This window comes from Nipponia nippon, unplaced genomic scaffold (genome assembly GCF_047370975.1).
Source record: "Nipponia nippon isolate SJK-2023a ecotype South Korea unplaced genomic scaffold, ASM4737097v1 scaffold_4, whole genome shotgun sequence".
Classification (NCBI taxonomy): Eukaryota; Metazoa; Chordata; class Aves; order Pelecaniformes; family Threskiornithidae; genus Nipponia; species Nipponia nippon.
Window position 1 is genome coordinate 20,864,034 of NW_028262358.1, and position 19,513 is coordinate 20,883,546.

Consider the following 19,513-nt stretch of genomic DNA (forward strand, 5'->3'; position numbering starts at 1 on the left):
GCGGGCGCGGCCGGCGCAGCCTACCTCGCTGGGCGGCGCTGGCGGGAGGCGCTCGCCGTGTTTGGTTGTCGCGGCGGCCGGGCTGGGCCGGGCTGGGCTGGGCCGGCGGCGGGCGCGGGGCTGGCGGGAGCGGCTGCCCGGCGCGGTGCCCCGGCCCGGGGTGAGCATGGTGCCCTAGTGCTGGGGCTATGTCGGAGGCGGCCCGGAGCCTCCTGCAGCGCTGGGGCGCCAGCTTCAGGAAAGGCACTGACTTCGACTCCTGGGGGCAGCTGGTGGAGGCGATCGACGAGTACCAGATGTGAGTGAGTGCGGGGGCGGGTGGCTCCCGCCGCTGCCCCGCCGGTCCCCGGCACGGCCCCGGAGCCCCGTGTGAGGGGCCCGGGGGGGAGCGGCCCCCGGGCGGGGCGGGGCAGGGCAGGGCAGGGCAGGGGGGGCCCCCGCCGGGCCTAGGCCGCGGCCCCCCTCACCCCTCAGGCCCCGCCGGCGGGGCCGTGGGCCGGGGCGTCCCCTGAGGCGAGGCGGGAGGGGTCGCCCGAGGCCGCCGGGAGCCGCCCCGCCGGGACCGCCGTTCGGTGGCGGGTGCTCGGCGAGGCGGGAGCCGGCCCGTCCTTTTGCGAGGGTGGCGGGCGGCTGGCGTGGAGCTGCGGGGCCCCCCCAGGCGTGGGGCGGCGAAGCCCCCACGGCCATGGGCAGCGGTGGGCCGGGGTAAGCCCATCCCATCGCCCTGTCCCCCAGGGCACCCTGCTTGTGCGGCAGGGGCACCCGGCTGAGGCAAATGGGCTGCTGAAGCATCAGCCTTACCCCCGAAAAAAACCCCCAAAGCCCATCAGGGTGAGAAGTGGTCCATTGCACGCTTGCGTGTTTCACCCCTGATGAAACCGGGGTGGGAGAGCGGGAACGCGATGGTGGGAGGGCAGGGACTGGTGCGGCCCGGGTTAGATGGGGTTGCACTGGGTGGGACCGTGCCGTCCGTGAACCCCTTGGTGTCAGACAAGTGTTGGCACCGTAGGGCGCTGCTGATGGTATCCTTAGAAACGTACCTGGTCGCTTTAGTCAGATGCCCTCCTCTAGTTCTCTATTCACCATGAAGAGGAAAGCTATTTCCTTGTGATCCGAGTATTGCAGGCTAAGTTTCTTGTGTTGAATTTTCTGGAAGAAGTCCAGAGGGTTTGCACTTGCTCCCCAAGAGAAAGTCAGCTGAAGAGATGCTTTCTGAGAGATCTTCTAGTGCTACTCAGGTCTGTTCAAGTTATGGGCTATAACCATACTGGCTACCAGTTCAGTTGCCATTCAGAGTAACTAGACTGCTGGCCGGGTACAGCATAGTCATGAGATGCTGTAAACTCATCATTTCATTCACTCACCAGACAGGATGATGCAAGTTCAGTTATTTGCAGTTTGCTGATGGTCTTTAGAGTGGGGCAAGCTGTTACTACAAACCTTGGCACAGGGATGAAAAGAAGTTCTCTTCTAGATCTATCTTTCAGAAGAGAAAAACCCAATCATCTGACAGTAAAATAAGATATTTTTAATAACTGCCCTTGTGTGGACATCTGTGAGGAGTCCAGTAGGATCCTAATGTGTCAAACCATCTTGGCAGCCTCAGCAGTCAGTTTCATTTAATGATGCTTCTTCAGAATGAAAAGTTTTCAGGCTTCTCGTTCCGAGCTTGCTTCATTGAGAAGTAAGACCACTAAATGTTCGCAGACCGTCCAGTCTGATAGTTGAAGTATAACTTTTGTTCCCTTTCTCCCAGCATCACTTGTGTCTGATGAGAGCTGAGGTGATCTCTGCACCCTTGCTTTATTCTGACTTTGGAGCAGTGTGATATCTGTGTAAGAAAGCTCCTCTTGGGTAGTGGTATTGTAAGCTGCTCTTGCAAGCCTTATCAGTGAGTTCCTACTGAACTGTCATCAGCAGATGAACTCTGTGGTTCCAGGAGGGAGAAGAAAGGGGAGAGAAGATCAAAGGATTACCGGGAGATATTTCCTAGGGAGGAGCAGAACCTTGTCAGTGTGTGTATCTGTTTCTTGTAGATACAGCAGGTAAATTAATAACGATTTCAATCTATAGCGTAAAAGCTGCAAGTAAGAAGCACAAGGCAAGGTACCTGCCTGTAGCTCTGGGGAGAGATAACAGAATGGCTTTATGCTGTTGACTTCTCAAATGGCAACCTGCGATGGGATGAACAAGTGTGTTGCTGCAGCTGGCCAGGTGCTGCTAATGTTGGCCATGTCTGTACTCATCAACGCAGGGAGGCTGGGGAGAAGCTGGTTATGGTCAGCTTGCTGACACCGACAAAGATCTTCCCGAATCTAAGCTAGTTCATTCCATAGATTTAACGGCTACTGACGTACAACACAATTATTCGCCTCCTGTGTCCAAGGGACCCACATCTGCTCAGGTCTTTATGTTACTCCTGGAAGTGCAGGAAGCTTGGTGCAAAGATTGGCCCTTGTTCATTCAGGTGCTTACTCGCACAAGAGCCCTCCAAGCTGTCGCCACCGCCTTCCCTGTTGAATGTCCCCATCTGTGGAACTTGGTCTGATCCAACTTTGAACAAGCTTCAAGTGAGATGCCAGATGCGTTTATTTGGATTAGGGTGGTTTTTGTTGTATTAGCGACAAATGGAAAGAGGGTTGCATTTGCTTGCAGAAATGTTAATACTGTGATGCTGCCTGTTGTGGGTGGCATATTGCTGCTATAGTGATATGTTTTCTTAATCGTTGCTTTTAAATGTCCTTTCTATGTGTCCCTTGTGTCGTATCAGCCGGGCAGTAGGGAACAAGTACATATTTGGGTTCAAGCATGTTTGTGCTTTTTGTCTTTTCTCAGCCACCATCTTCCCCCCTTCATGAAGGGGGACAACGCCACTGAGTTGTGCAGTTGCCTTGTCCTGTGTGGTTGTGTTTTCACTGGTGCTAGTTAAAAACTACAGCGGCCTCAATCCTTGTGTCTTTTTAACAGAGCTTATTTTTAGGAAAAGCAAAGAAATAATTGAGTTCTGATCTTTTGTTGCTGACGAAGGCTTTGACGGTAATCTGTTTTGGTGTACGCACCTTGGTGTTTGTATTTTAAACCCCCCCAAAAACCAGGCTGACTCCCTTTAACAATGCAAACTTGTGAGGTTCCAGACAGAAGTGTGTTGCGATGCCTGGAGTACTGCTGCTGTCCCTGCGTTTCACATCAGCCCCCTGCCCTCCCTCCCCCCCTGCTTTTTAAAAAAAAAAAAAATTATTTACAGGGAATGGCAACAATTGCCCAGAGGTTTTGCTTGTTTAATGTTCTCCTTCCTCCCCGGACGGAAACTGTAACTCTTCCCGTAGCTTCCCTCTCCAGCTTCCTTTCGCTTTCTCCAGCTGTTTGCTTGCTGCTCCTTTCCAAACCCCCTGGTACTCCAGTCTCCCTGCTGACAAGGGGTGGGGTCTCTGCTCCGCTGTGATGCTGACAGGCGCGAACGTGAGCCGATGCACCCCGGCAGCCTGGGCCAAGCCGCCCTGCGACTGGCTTCCCACGCTGGGAGAGCCTGCGGCCATCACCCGGGGTGCCCGCACCCGCACCTCCTGGCAGTCCAACTTGCCTCAAACTCTCCCCGTGACATGCGCGTGGGCTTGTACCACCGTGGGCCTTCACAGGGGCTATAGTTTGATGTTATAAAATAAGGGGATGGGAAGAGGAAAAAGGTCAGTGCTTGTAGAAGGGGCTGCTGGCTGGAAGGACTTTCTTACCTGTTCTCCCTTCATGATACATTATATACGTATTCCTGTGCCTAAGGTAGTTGCATACTTCGTCCATCTTCTGGGTTTTTTTTAAGTATGGCCTGCCATGGTTATAGAAATCTATGTTTAAAAAAAAAAAAAAACCAACCCCCCAAAAAACTATTTGGAGCAGCAGTCTGTGGACCTTTTGGCTGACGTTTTCCGGAGACTGACTGGGGTGTGTGTGTGCTTCTGTGTTGTGTTCCCACTCTACAATTTTCTTTCCCCCCCCATCCAGATTAGCGAGGCATCTACAAAAAGAGGCGCAGTCTCAGCACAACAACTCGGAATTCACAGAAGATCAAAAGGTGAGTATTGCTGTTTGCTCAGTCAAGGAGCTTGACTCATAGCTGTTGATGTGTACTACGGTTCTCTGTATGTCTCAGACCAGAGCCTTACGAGACCTTTTTTCCTCCCTCGATATACACAAAAAGAAACAGAGCCCAGCATGGCTAAAACAGTTGCTGTCATCAGATGTGACAGATGCTCTGCTGTGTAATATTGAATGTCACGCATGCTGGCCAGAGTCCTGCATAACCTGCGTGTTTCTTTTTTTGGGTGACCTTTTGATAAGTTGCTTATATGACTTTAGCACAATTTATGTTGTGAAGCCTGAATACAAAACATCTTGACCTGCAGACATTGAGGGTGTGTGAGGAGGATGTTAGCTTAACATGTAACACCTGACTGGGAAGGGTCCTGGCAGAATACTCCCTACTAGTCTCTTAGAATGTTAATTGTTTATAGTCTTTCAAAATATTGAAATTACTTTACTCCTTCCTCCCTCCCCTCCGTTCAAAAGGCTGTTTCTTGTCTCAGCATCACATTAATGCAATTCTGTGACAGGATTTAAGAGGAAAATGCCAGCTGAGGTCTCATACACTCAAGCATTTTCAGCAAAATAAAATCTTTTGAGGTAGGAGACCTTGCTGAATTTTCATGTCTTGTTTAAAGGCATGTATTTCTTAGGAATACTAAATTAGAGAACCTCTGTATTTCCAAGTCATAAGATCACTTGTCTGAGCGATGGCGTTGCCTGAAGATTGACGTTTTGCTAGCCCAGAATCCCACCTATGGTAACAGGGTGCTAGAGTAATGGGATCTGTGTTTGGAAATGTTGGTCCTGAAAACGGATCCTGACTACAGAAATTGGAAATTAACTTGATGTGTTTAAAGAAACTCATTACGAAGAAACACACCTTTACACATAGCCTGACAGTGGTTCGTAACTGTTTCCTCAACATGTACCAATAAGAAAAGCAAAGAGATGGTCTTTCATGTTCTGTTTACCTTCTGCAAAGAAGATGATAAGGCTCGTGATCATCTTAAACTGAGTCATAATCTTGGAGAAGGACTGGGTCCACTTTTCCTGACCTGAAGGCTTCGGAGCCTTCTTAATGTTGGACAGCTGTTTACTCTTTGATCGCTTCTGCTCTCTATCCCTTGCTGGTAGCTTTCCCCATCATTCTCAGCTATAGTCATCTTTACTGCGTGTTTCCCCTCTGTGGATACTTTTGAAAATATGGTTACTTCATGAAGGCGAAGCTGTTAATCTCGCTTCTGGAGGCATCATCTCCTGTGAGTATGGAAACCAGAACCACAGAGGGCTTTGCTTCCAGATGTTCCCTGAATCTTGTGGAAAGGACCTTGGACCAGATTGTGGAAGTGAGTGAGGTCAGCCATGAGGGAAGGCCTGGGGGGCTCAGGAAGCAGAGATAACTGACCTCAGATGTTAGATGCGTAACTGCGATCACGTCTTAAGGCGACAGTCTTCTGAAAAGAAAAAATAAGGAGTGGCTGTTCTGAATCCTTGCAGAGTGATACCTGTTTCTAAAGCCGATATAACTTACAAAAGAGGTTGACATTTATATCACTTTTTTTTGCGGATCAGTAAGGGACTGATGCACTGAAACTTTGAGCCTGGTTATCAGATGGTGGTGCCTATTTCATTAGCCACATACACAGCCAAATTCCCCAACATTTTGTTGAGAGAGCATTCTCTGTCCTTCCGCTACCATAAGGAATGCTATCCACCATAAGGAATGCTATCCACATAATCTTGCTATTGCTTTGCAAGAAGCACTTAAAACTCTGTACAGCAAAATCTTTTAGTCTGATGTTAAGCTCCTTGCTCTTCTGGCCTTCCCTATTTCTGCAGGAGCTTGGCCAGCATAATCTAGTGATCGTGACCAATTACTGTCATCGCTAGTATCATTCACGTGGCGTTTAGGAGTAGAGTTCAGCACGCTTCTGGGTTTTGAAGCAGTTTGGTTAAATAGAAGTGTATCTTCTCACTTGCTGCCCTTCAAAAAATCTACATACCAAAACACCTACTTTTGCTCAACAAAGTTCCTGCCAATGCATCCATCAGCATGCTGTTTCCTCCTGGTTCTGGAAAGTCTCCTTCCCTAATATCTTGTCTTTCTGTGGTTCTGTGTGCCATATAAGAGCCACCTGTTTATTTTTCTGAATGTAGAACAGTGTGTAAACTTCAGGGTTTGCTTATCTGATATTACTGGCCAAGGCCGTGCACAGAATTTCATAGATTGGAGAAGGCAAGGCTGTGAAGCTAATTATGATTTCCAGTTGCTTGATCTACCCTCATTCCAGTTTTTGTGTAGGTTTACAGTTAGCTGTTTTCCAAAGGATCACACGTACTGCTGAGAATTACTTTGAGGCTGTCATTGTTTCTTACTTGACACGCTCTGTGGGGAAGATGGATTTCAGCAGTGATTCCTCTGTACCCAGGGAAAACTACTAGCTTTACAGCTACAGGGAAAGGACAAGGCTAGGTTAAAATCCTCAGCCCCATCTGCCTGTATAAACTTTTACCATGTTTGGGTTTATTTCGTGCATTACAGGAGGTGTTACAGTGCAGATACGGCCACACCACAATTGATGGTGTGTTACTTGCTAATGTAATCATACAGTCTGTTGATCTAACAGCACTTGACAGATACCACCAATTTCTTTCCTAGGCATACTGTGATCCAGATATCATTTATCTTATAATAAATGTGTTGTTTATGGTAAGAATTCAGGCTTTTAAATATTAATATCTTGCCTTTTGCTATTGATCTGAAGAGTCTGTTTTGAATCACTGTATGCTACTTCCCTTGATAGAGCAGACTAGACTCCACAATTTGCCATTCATTCCTGGATTTTCAGCTTCTGGGGGGGGGTGTCATCTTATATCCACTGCTGGACATAATTCTGGAGTTTTAGTCCTTAGGGAAGGCTCTGTCTTGACTTGGATAATTGACAGTGCTGGAATCTTCATTAATGATTGTGAATTTTAGTGAAGAATTTCTCTGCAGATAAATACTGTAAACAACAAATCATTGTGTTTAAATCTAGTCACCCTGCAACAGCTTTCAGGAGGCTGTGCAACAATTTCATCACCTAGAAGCTGTGTGTATGGAATATTAACAGATACGGTTACTGCTGGATTTACTTCACTCTTAACATCTGCATCCTGCTGTTCTTTATTTTACCTTCATTCTCTAAAAAGCCCATCTTCATTCATGATCAGCCACTGTGTTTTGCTACAGGAGTTGTTCCAGTTAGGTTTGGCCATGGTTGTCAGCTTGCCTCCAGCTATAGTTACTCTCACCCACTTCTCTATGCAATAAATTTGACCTTTAAAGGCCTCTTCTCACCACAGTTATTGCTTCTCGTGTAACTGTTTTTGTGCTAGGCTGAGTTTTCGGCATTACTAGAAAATCATGGGGTTTTTTTATGCAATGGTAACTTGCTGAAATAAGAGCACTGTTGAACAGTCTTAGCGTGATTCATTGAACTACTGGTCTCCTAACAGCCTAGACCTCTCTTTAAAGCCAAACGCTGCTCTGGCTCCGTATTTATGCAAACATCTTTGACTGCATTACAGTTAGCACAGTCATTACTCACACAACTGCGCTGAAGAGACCTTGACTACGAGATCAACTGACTTTTTCCCTTTCTAGTCACGAGTTTACATAAAACTGAATCTTAACTATTTTAAACTAGCAAAGTTAATTATGGCTTCAGTCATTCTAATGAGATGCAGAATGTTTTCCCTGCTGCAGAAACGAGCCTTTGCATGGGATAGTTGCAGCTGAAAATGATAGCAGTGTTTAGCTGCATTTTTAACTTTTGGTTTGGGTGTGGTCCCTTAAAAAAATAGTTATGAATAATGCCTGCTGGGAGCTTGCCATATTTCAATAGATTCCATATAAAACCTATTCTTTACTATTTTAAGACTCCCAAACTCTCTTCAGTTAATCTGTTTCTAGAGCCATTATTGCCCTTCAGCCCCCAGGAGCCAGAGGACACGCATTTTGTATGGCTGTTTGTCCTGTTAGGAGGTACCTAGTTCAGGCAGTTCGAAGAATACACCGTTACGAATCTGCAGGATTGGGAACAGGGGTGTTGCTGAGCTTATCAGTGAATTGACAAGGAGACAGGGGTTGAGCTGTGCTTCTTGAGACCTCATTTACGGCGTGGGCTTAATGCTCTGCATGTGAGGCAGGGCGGGGAAGAGCCGTGTGAAAATCTGTTGACACGTTCTGATTCCGTGGTGAGGCACGGATACTGCGTGCTGGCACCCTGCGAACTCGTAGCCCTCTTTCTGTGGTGCAGTCGGAGGGGTTTTGATCTAACACGGAATGGGCATGCTCTTTGCTCAGCAGTCAACACCCAAACCATCAGAACAGCTGGGTTTTTGCAAATGTTAGAGCTGTAGTCAAACCTCAGAGATTTCCCCTCCCTTCCCTAGGGAACCTCTGGATTCCTTTCTTTTACCCATTACTTCACACCTTTCTCTTTAAGAGTCTACCTTTGCAAATCTATCTTTCCACATGTTCTCAAATATAGAAAGGAATTCCTTTTGTTACGCTGCAGCCGATTAGATGGATGTAATCCATTCTCACCCTAGGGACTGAGAATCTGCCTCTGTAGTACTACCTGGTGTCCTCCCATCCAGCCTGAAGGTACATGTAAATCCACAACACCCATGTGTGGAGTGTGGGTCTGAAAGTGTCAAAATGACTCCAGGACTGTACGTACTCCTTTCTTTTTCAAAAACCTGTGTTTTTCCAAGCTCTGCTGGAGATCCAGCTATGGATCTCTGTAATGTAGCAGAATTTATTTCAGGGAGGTGGAAGTTTGTTGACTGAACCTAGACTACAAAATGAACCTCGACAGAAATGGAGCTGTAAGATTTTTACTCTGCCGTGTTGTATGCAAGTATACGGTCACGTTGCTCTATATTAAAATTCCCAAACAGCACACTACTGCACGTGCTGCATCTAGGCAGAAGAGAAAACAATGTGTGTCCTGTGCTAATACGCATCCCTCACTACTTTCCTGGAAGGTGCTCAAAAGAACTGAATTTTTTATAAGACCTCCATCCAATGGGTAGTAATATAAACTACGAGGATGTAAAGTCTGGGCTAATGCCATGTTGTAACAGAGTGTTTAAGACGACAGGAGATACCAGTTGGGGAGAAATGGCTTTGAAAGCTTTGATGAGCCTGTGGTAGCAGATGAAAATCAGGTATCTGAGACTTTTATGCACTCCAGGTGTTGGCTCTGCCCTTGAGGTATTGATGTCTGATCTGCTTACGATTCAGCTCCTGAACTCTTTCAACTTTCAGTGTGGCGTAAGGTGAACTGAAACTGGAACCACTTAGCTTTTAGCCCAGCCTATTGAAACTAGTGGTGGCCCAGGAGCTGACTGCGAAGCAGTTCTGACTGCAGGAGAGTCAAGACTGGGGAAGGTAGCTGTGAAAGCACAGCCAGTTTTTATCTGCTGCGACAGATAAACCTCTTGGAGCCCTAAAATGTAACCCTCCTTTAAAGGGAAGTTTTGGCTTTTGATGGATACTGCGTAACTTGCCAGATGCCCATACTCTTGAAGCTCTTTGATGCTAGAGTTGTGCTCTAGGAAATCTTTTCCTCCCCTTGCATCCAGCTTGGGGGGAGCTGGTTTTATACTGCCTGGTTTAAAAGGAGAGAATGAGTTACAGGTGCACATTTCAACTTTTATCTTCCTTCTGAAGGGAAATCTTAGTTTGAAAATAACCTGCTTTTCTTTATAGCTTCACTGTTGCTATTTTTCTTGCCCTATAAATGTTCCACAGAGCATTTTGAATTATATTTGGCCCTGACCTCTGCAGGTAGACTTAGTTTTTCTTCACTAAAACCTTTTAGTTAATGAACAAACTTGTGATGGTCAAGCAAGGTAAAATACGCTGTGCAGTCGTGTCCACTTGATGTCAGTTATGGAAGTCTGAATTCCTGAATTGATTTTTTTCAGCTGGTAGTAATAGAAAGAAATGTGACTGTTGCTGGAGCTTCTTACTTTGTGAGATATAAAAGCTTAAGTAGCACTGTCTTCAAAGTAAGACTGCTAGTAATGGGCTATCTTGAAGCTCTTCGTTCTCTTCTACATTTTTAAATAAAAATGAGATATTACTTCACGGTTCTGCTCAGGGATATTTTAGATGGCTGAGAAGTTTGAATCAAATAATCTATTTCATGCTTCACTCAGAGTTTAAATGTCTTAAAATTACAAAAATAGAAAGTTAGAAAAATAATTCACCTTTGTACTTCCTCTCCCACCGAAACCCACAAAAGCAGACCGTGTTTTTTCAGTGCTGAGATACTGGGCTTCTGTAACTTCTGAGGAGGGCTGGCTTGGTCTGCTGAGATCGTAAGCCCAATAGGGGAACTGTAGATGTGACTCCTAAAAGGGCAAATTAGAACAAACCACTCAGGTTCTCAGAAGGTAATATACTGGTTGGTTTGGATTTTTTTTTTTTTCTTTCTCTCCCCTATCACTTCAGAGCAGCTGAATTTATAAACAGTTTGTGATGTGGTAGGTGTTATTACAGTTTCTGCTGAGTGAATGACCCCCATCTGTGTTGATGAGCTGTGGGAGGGGAGTTAAGTGGCAGATGTCTGTTTCATCTATTGCACTTTCTGAAAATCTTGTTTGTGTATAGAAAAGCTTTTGATGCTGAATGATCTGGTACTGAATAATAGAGCTGAAATCTTCGCAAGAAAAAGCAATTGTTCATATCTATATTTTTAAAACTGTGAATATGGAAGAATACAGTTTCAGTACTAAATTAAGTTTGTGGTGTTTTTTTTTTCCTTTCAGAAAACCATAGCTAAAATTGCAACATGCTTGGAACTGAGAAGTGCAGCTTTACAGGTATAGCTCTTTTTCCTATGTGACTTCATACTTTAGTGATAGGTAACTGTAGAGCTTTTTAAAACTAGTTTAGTGTCTTCAGACATAGCCAAAACTTCTGAAAACAGAGTTAAGAAACCCTTGAACACCTGGACTTTCCAGGCTGTCAACATGATGCCCCAGGTGGCTGCCTTAAAAACCTTTAAGTGCTTATATGAGCATGTATTAGGGTTTGTACAGGAATTTAACTGCAGGTCTTGTGTCTTTGGTTCTTTGCCTTATTTTCCTCCTTCAGAACTGATTAGTTTGTCTTCCTAACCTGTGTGCAAGAGTAAAAAGATCCCTGGAGTGGCCCTTGCAGTAATTCAGCCGCTTCACAAATCGTAATAGAGCATGAGGAAGAATATGCGTGTAGAATAAAAATGACTTTGTAGCAGTCATGAAAACTGGCAGTGCAGTAGGCAAGTGTGTGAAAATAATGATTTAGAAGCTGCTCTTTGGGCTTTTTTCTGGATTGAAGGTAGGTGTCATGGAAGTGAATTTCATTTTCTCTCAGCACAATCTTATCCCCAAAACAAAAGAGAAGTGAGAGAAATTTCCAAAAGAATGTGGGTGGGATGAATCAACTGAAGCAAAGTTTGGGTTACTGGATCACCTCTTTACCAACAAAAAGTGGTGACAGGCAAATTTTGCATTGAGTTACTCACAGCAGCACTCCTGAGTACTTCATGTTGCTGTACAAGGTGCAGCAGCTCCACTGTGCTGCCTTCAGTTGTCTGAGAGGCTGGGATACAGTTGACCGTTTAGGCAGCATGCTGGAGCTGGACTAATGAGCTGGGGGCTGACCAGCCTCAAGGTTGTGCAGCGTTTGAAGAATTAGTTGGTTAGCTCTACCTGTCTTTCTATTTCGATCCAGCCTGGGGTATTTGAAGAGCGTTGCATTTGTTCTGAGTCACTGTGATTTTGTGATGAGAGCAGGCGTGTTCCACGGTGGGACAGCTTTGTGGGTCAGGTCACTTCTCAGACCAACAGCGGAAGACGCAGCAATGTCATAACTGGCCAAACTGAAGAGACGATGTCTTGCAAGAACAGCCTTCCTTGCTGTTGGTTCCTCAGCAGTAACTCAAGGATTTTATAAGCTCATGTGAGGGTACTAGAACTTCTCATCCACTTCACTTTGGGAGTGTTTTACTTGCTGCAGTTTTGTTATGGTTTCTTAGTGGAGATTAAAGCAGTTAGGAGTGTGGTCAACTCTTCCCATTCTTCTAACAGTATGGGTATAGCTGCTTTACTGTCAAGAAAAATCAAGAAAAAAATCAAGAAAAAAAAACCCTATCAGGCCTTAAAGAAATGTTGAAAACGAGAGGTAATCTTAAGAGATGCCAAGGGTGCAATGACATAATAGGTAAGACCTGATCCTCTGCCTAAAAAGGGATGTCCAGTGTCAATCCTCTTATTTGCACCCCTTTTCTTATGCCAGCTCTGCCGCTTGTCATCTCAGAATAGGCTAGTTCAGCTTGCCAAACTGTCAGTGAACTACCCTACAATAAAAAATTAAAAACTTTTCTGTTGAGTTAGTAAGTCAAATAGGCTTACTGAGAAGCAGATGTGCTACAGCCAGATGAGGAAACTGCATCATCAGAGTTGGAGAAAGGAGAGATGGGAATCCCTCTTCCATTTGCAGCGAGCTCTTAGCTGGGTGTGTTGTCAAGCTCATCCTGTATACTGTAATTTCTGCCAGCGTTACAACGTTAGATGTGTGTCTTGAACTGTGAATGCTCCTGTTGGAGCATCACTTTGCAGTGCAGTCTTACAGCTGATCTTGCTTCAGCATAACTTGATTGGGGAAGAATGAAAACAAGTCCCTCTGTCTTAATGTTCCTGTGTGTAATAAGTATGAAAGACCAACTAGTTGCTTTAAAAATATTTATCTTGCATTAGAGCCTGGAACATGGGATAAGTTTGTTCTCAATAAATGAGAAGTAATGTACTTTCCACCTCACCTGTGAACCTAGCCTCTGTTGGGGAGATTTTGTTTGTTGTTTTGGTTTTTTTTATTTAGGATGTCTGAGGGGAGGGTGCATACTAAGTTCTCACTCTTTCTTTGTAATGTTCTAGTCCACCCAATCACAGGATGAATTTAAGCTTGAGGATCTGAAGAAGTTGGAACCAAGTAAGTAGTATCTTTGTATTTTAAGTGAGTGACGTTTATCATTACAGTGGAAAATATGACAGCAGCATGAATACTGACTGACCACGATGTGATTTGACAGTAATGCTGGTTTTAGGTGGTTCTTCCAAATATCTGTTACCATGTAGACAAAACCTGATGTGTATTAAGGAACATAATGTGGGTAACTTCAAAGTATAGTAGTCCTAATGTTTCAGATAATGTATTTATCTTTATTCTCAACTAAGTAATTCTTTGCGTGCTGCTAATTTTTGCACAAAACAGTGATTTAAGCTAACAGTATATAATCAGCTGGAAAATTTACCTGCACATCTCTTATTCGAACTGAATTTCAACACTTTGTGGTCTTCCTCCTTGCAGCATGAAATTTATTTTTTCTTCCAAAAATATTTAACTTGTGCTCATGGTAGCCAATCACCTGTCACCTTCCACCAGAATGCTACCAGAGTAACGAAGTTAAGAGTCAAAGTGAGGATGTGAGTCAGTCTTTGAAGGGTTTTGTGTGATGTTGTTTTTTCCCAGCTGATCCTGGGTCAGTTCTTGGTATGTCAATCCAGAAATAACTTTTTCATGTAGGAAGTATCTATTTATCTGCTACATTTTCCTTCCCGTAACACTGGCTGCTTTATTCTGAAAGCACCGTTATGATCAGAGCTTCCACATCTAAGCAATATTATCCTAAATGCTAATGTTTCTGCTGTTCCTGGGGAACAGGAGATGTGGAAGAGCGTCTTTCATGCTGGCAAAAGCTGGTTTTGTTTTGCTGCTGTCACAACTGTATCATTAACGGGGATGTTGGGGATAAACACAATGGGAAGGCAGGTGTTTCCACTTCACGAGTAAGCTGAGCTTCTCTGCACTCCCATTCTCTGAGTAACTGGCACAGGATCCTACAGGGAAGCTTGTCAAGAAGCAGGGCGTTGAATTGAGGTTCCTAGTGTCTCTACCAAAACATAGAGTCCGAATGCTTTTAAACTGTTCCCTGAAAATGGAAAGTGAAGGTACGTTACAAGACTGCTAGGTCTGTGAAGACCATAACTCAGGAAAGGGTCTAACCATGTGTTGGAAGTATTAGGTCTTTCTCTATCAGCTTGTTGCATGTCTGGCCTCTGCATCCTCTGAATTGGGATTATTTTGTATAGAGACTCCTGCTCTCTGTTTACAAAGTATTTAAAACGTTGTAATCATTTAATGACTGTGGATTTCGGACTCCATTGTGCAAATGCCCTGTAAGTGACTGAATGATGGAAGAGGAATCATGTTTTAATTGATCGAACTGGTCTACAAATCAAAGGAAGTGACTGTTGAAGGGTTTAGTCAGAATTTACATTCTGATGACAGATGTAAAGCTTCCCTTGAAATGCCTCCTTTTCTTAAAACCCAAAATTTCAGTTACTGTACAACAGTCCTGTTGCTTATCTTGCCCTCCCTCAGAGAATTGATTTTTAGCTGTCAAAAAACCGTTCAACAGTGTGAAGCGCATTCAGCCCACGCTGCATACAACAAGCAACTATATTAAAACGGAGGAAGAGTGTGTGGCCATCAGTTCTCAAGGACACCGAGTTATTTTCCTTGGCGGAGAACGGGTGCTTCTATGACAACAATTGAACATTGATGTTCTTAATGCTGCTGTCTGACTTGGATTGTTCTGGCCTCTTTCTCTCTGAATTGTGCCTTTGTTGTGTGGTTTTTAAGTATATCTTGAACAGAGTAAATCTTAATCAGGCCAACAGCAGCCTTTTCGTAAAACACACCGTGAAGTGTTTTAATTTGTGTGTTGTCAATTTTCTCTTGCGGTCCACCAGAAAAAGCTAAAGAATCTGGGCTGGCAATGCAAATAAGCAATTCCTTTGTTAGGTCAAGCCATTCTGTTAGGAATGAAAACAGCTATTCACACAATTTGGCTTGTTTTAATTACTTTTGTGCCTGAAGCTGTCAAAATGGCTGAGAAATTTGGTTTAGGTGTTGTTATAACAACCAAAGCCCTCAGATTTAACCTTTTTGTTTTGTTTTTTTTCCCCCTGGTGTTGTCAAGTTCTAACTTTTCCTACTTAAGCTTGCATTTCACGCTGCTTGGAAAGTGCAGCAGTTGGCTGGTTTTGTGTGTTTATAGGATTTGTCACTGAATCTTTTGTGCTAGAATAATGCTACAGGAGGGTCCATACATACAAATAGTTCTTTTGAGACTACGCTGTGTGAAATCATTGCTAACGCACTGGATCTCACAAATCCTTTTCTTGTGAAAGCTTCTACCAGTGTTATAATACAGGTTACAAACGGATAGGGTGGGTCATCCCGTGTGCCTGTGTTCGTGTGTGGTAATTCTAGCCACTAAGCGACTAGTTTCAAACTCAGTATATATGTTTTATAAGAGAAGTAGATACTGAGTCGTCCTGGGGAGCCTGATATCTGAATTATTTTGTGTTGTCTATTTAAAAAAAAAAATCAGTATAGGTATCATAGGCTAAATGTTTGCAACATTAAGCAACACTAAAAATCCAAATGGATGGTGGTCTTTACCAAGTTAGTGCGTACCGCGTACTGGTCTTATGGCTCATGTTGATAATTTCTTTCAAGAGAGAGCCAACTGCTGATCAAATCAACGTGATTTTGTCCAATGTCACAAAAGCAAAGGGCAGCTTCTGCACAAGAGCCTGCAGAACAGTATTTTAAAAAGATTTCTGTTGGAAAAGCAACATAAATGCAGGCCACGATGCCGGGATCTGCCCATTAGTTACAGACATGGAGAGCTTTCTGTGAATCGTGTTCTCAGCAGCAGCCTTACAGAGGGGAAGGGCTCTTTCTCCCAGAGGTGATGTGTGTTTTTAAAAACAAAACAAAAACCAAAAAAGCGCAAACCAGCCTCTTAAAGCTTGGGTGTCTTCTGCAGTATTGCAAGGGAGATACTTGTTCGTTGTAGCCGATTGGTTTTTTTTCTGTGATCTGGTTATTTTTATTTAAATCGACTGAAACTCGCCCTTCTGATAGGTGTGAGAGGATTTTCCTTTTCCTCAAAGGATGGTTGTTGCATTGCTGCTTTATTGGTTTGCTTTTTCTCAGTAACTTCGAATAACTATTTCACCAGGCTCACTTCTGCAGACCCACTTCTCACCCCGACGGTGTTTAAAGGAGCGCGTTAGGAAATCGCCGTATGACAACTTTGCAAAATTATTCGCTGTCGGCGATGAGGCAGAGTTAAAGGCCTTTAAAAAAACAAAACAAAACAAAACACAAAAACTTGACCCGCAGCTTTGTGTGGCAACAGGCCAGGGATTGGGGACGGTGCTCCCAGAAGGGTTTCGTTGCCGGCGGCGCCGGGGAGCAGCCTCCTCCCGCCGGCGGCTCGGCCCCTGCCGGGCTCGGCCCCGCTCCGCGCTGCCCCCGGCCGCCGTCGAGATGTGGGGCGCGGTACAGCTCCTCGCCTTTTTCCTCTGCGCCTCTCGGTGGAGTATTTCGTGCCCTCTAGTGATGGCGGAGAGGAATTACCAGAAGGTTTGTTTTTTTTGTTTTTTTTTTGTTTTTTTTTTTTTCCAGGGGGTGTTCATTCACGTAGCAAGAGAAACTGGGTACCGGGAAGAGGGAGGAATCTAGTGCTTCCCAACCTCTGGAAGGTGGGAGGAGAACTACTGTAACTTCTCTTGCTTCTGCATAACGTGCCTGTGATCTGTAAGAGATCTCGCTTTACCGAGATTTTTCTGCCCGGGGCGGTTTCACTTTCTGTCTCGGGTACGAGGTGGCTCTCCAAGAGCTGGGGAATTCTGAGCGGGATAAAAATCCCCTTCTTTTCCTGAACCTCAGCTGCGCTGGAAGGTGACTGTCTGCTATTGACCAGCTGCTTTTCTGTCAGGAAGTGGCTGTGATTCTTTGCCACCATGTTGAGATCTGCATTACTTCTCCCTTGGGGCAGAAGTCTTTGGGGAGAGAGAGAGAGAAAGAGACTTGGCATCAGTTTTGTCTGTCACGTCTCTGACTGAAGGCAACTTAAAGTTTTCTGTGTATTATGTATTGTGTCCAGCCGGAATCAGGTAGTACCTAACCTCTCAGGTGGTGGTACAGAAATCAGAAAAAAAAAAAAAATCAGAATGAGCAAAGACTGAAAAGACTTCGGGTTCTTCATAGTTTCCTTGAGGGATTCTTTATTCATTGTAGCATCCGGATGGTGTCTGGTAAGTTAATGATGGAGCCCACGCCGAGCGATGTGAATATGAAGACAGGAAAGCTCTCCTACACGGGCTGAGTTGCAGTGTGCAGAGGCTGAGGGGCCTGGCAGTGGTTCCTTAAACATAACTGGTATTTAAGTACCTCTGGGTATTTGTGTAATCTTAACACTATTTTAAAACAGTTTTGTTCTCATTCAGTAGTCCTAAGGGGAGATTTCTAAAACGTGTTCCGAGAGGGCTTATTGTGAAGTGAGACGACTCAGTTTTTCTACCTCCTTTCCCCCTTCCCAGTCTGGGATACTCATTGTCTGGTGGGAGAGAGCCTCTCCCTGCAGGCGTTGTCGTGTAAATTTTTAGGCCCTTTAGCCATCATGAAGTGCTTATTTCTTTCACGTGCTTTGGAAATTTTGCTTTTACTTGTAAATGCTTTTGGAAATAACAGCTGAAGTTGTAATTACTAAAACTTGAGTAAGTTTCCAATACAAATGGCAAAGCCATTCTCCACCGAATGCTGGAGAGGTTAGTGTCTCTGGGGCTTGATGCTCAGATGTTGCACTGTAGCTCTTTTGAATTTTGCCAATCTGCCCAGACATCTGAGGGCAGGAAAAAAGAAAAAAACCAAACAAACAAACCCACCACCACCACAAAAACCAAAACAAAACACATGCATGAAGAAGGAGGAAATATCAACTCAGCTATGCGTTACCAGCGTGCTTGGACTCCCATGGTGGCTGTCTGAATGTGCAGCCTACATGTGTGCTTAAGTGTGTCAGTTCTGGAGACTTCAATCCGTTTGGAGCTGTTGCCAGTACCAGCGCCACCCTCCTTTCAATAACCACCAAAGATTGCTACCATTACCCCAGGGGTCTGTAGCTGTTTCTCATGATGCTTTTGGTTATTGCCATGTTTATCTTCCCTGCCTGTGTGAATGTGGTGGTGATTATGTACTGAAATTGCAGTTGGCCTGAATGTTATACTGATGTAGCTCTGATCAGGACTGTACTGGTGTTTAAAATATGACAGAAAGGTTTTTTTTGCCATGACCTGATTTTTTTTCTATATTATTATTTGTGTGTGTGAAGATGTTGTGAGAATGGACATAGCTGTGCAAAGTAGTGGAATTAATGCTTGTTTATGGATATGGATTTTTTTTTTTTTTGTTTCTGTCTGCAGTCTTAAAGAATATCCTCACTTACAATAAGGAGTTTCCTTTTGATGTTCAGCCTGTCCCACTCAGGTAAGAGAGAACTGGGTCACTTCGTGTACAGATATGTATCCGAAAGTGAGCATAGCCTGGGACCTGGTGTACAGCTGAGACACTAGAATTTCTAGAGCTACCTACTTGCTGCATTGCTTTGAGTAAACTGGTTAAAAAAACCCTTTTGAATTCTGATTTTCTAGGTACCACTAAAAATCACGTCCATGCTTTTGGTAAAATCAGTAGTTGGTAGGCCCCTTCATCTCTCTATATTGTCCCTTGCTTTTAGACTCTGTGCTTTCTATGCGGGCTGAGCTCCTGCAACCTCTGTCATGGCCTGTAGATACAGTTAGTAGCTAATCAGAAGCATGAAATGACATTAAAGCATGTTGCCCCTGCTCTATACTCAGATGCTGACTTGTGAGTTGAAAGCCAGATGATGAATGATCTTTGGTCTCATTCTTCTTTTTCATATTTTACAGGAAGATTTTAGCACCTGGAGAAGAGGAACACTTGGAGTTTGAGGAGGATGATGAGGAAGGAGGAGCTGGAGCAGGGTCTCCAGACTCTTTTCCTGCTAGAGTTCCAGGTAGGGGCACTAGCCTTGCCATGCCAGCCTATGTTGCATGTGTAAGTTCTATCTCTGAGAAGCCCCTTTCTCCACCTGTGATTTGAAAAGTTTGGGTGAGGAGCAACAGGCTAATGTAAACCCTAATGCCGTATTGGAGAACCACAAAGGTGGCCAGTGGATTTTTTTTTTTTTTGTCTCAGCAAACAATATCTTATTGCAAAACAGTTGTATGGATAACCTGTGAGGGTGGTACCATCTACCTCAAATACTTAGCCTTTATTCCTTGTTCAAACTCAGTATTTTCATTCCATGCACTTTCTGAACTGTAGTCTGTGAAGTGTTTCAAACGCATTCAAAGGTAAATTGTGGCAATGTTTCTCCTGCAAGGAGCGTTACATCCTGCTAGAGATGTGGTAAGTTGTTGCTGGTTATTTTTGTGTTGCATCATCTGGTGAGAC

At 44.5% G+C, this 19,513-nt stretch overlaps 1 protein-coding gene across 3 annotated transcripts in view; it reads left to right on the forward strand.

The window, feature by feature from the left end:
• Window positions 1-39: 39 nt before the first annotated feature.
• The window catches only part of AIDA (axin interactor, dorsalization associated), a 29,024-nt gene continuing 9,550 nt past the window's right edge, over window positions 40-19,513 (forward strand). For 2 of the 3 annotated variants that reach the window (XM_087775711.1, XM_087775712.1), the window contains exons 1-6: window positions 40-298; window positions 3,997-4,066; window positions 10,903-10,956; window positions 13,054-13,108; window positions 18,460-18,523; window positions 18,967-19,073. In XM_087775711.1, coding sequence (XP_087631837.1) covers window positions 189-298; window positions 3,997-4,066; window positions 10,903-10,956; window positions 13,054-13,108; window positions 18,460-18,523; window positions 18,967-19,073 — 460 coding nt within the window. In that variant the 5' untranslated portion in view covers window positions 40-188. The remainder of the gene's footprint in view (window positions 299-3,996; window positions 4,067-10,902; window positions 10,957-13,053; window positions 13,109-18,459; window positions 18,524-18,966; window positions 19,074-19,513) is intronic. The other variant, XM_087775713.1, reaches the window with a different exon arrangement.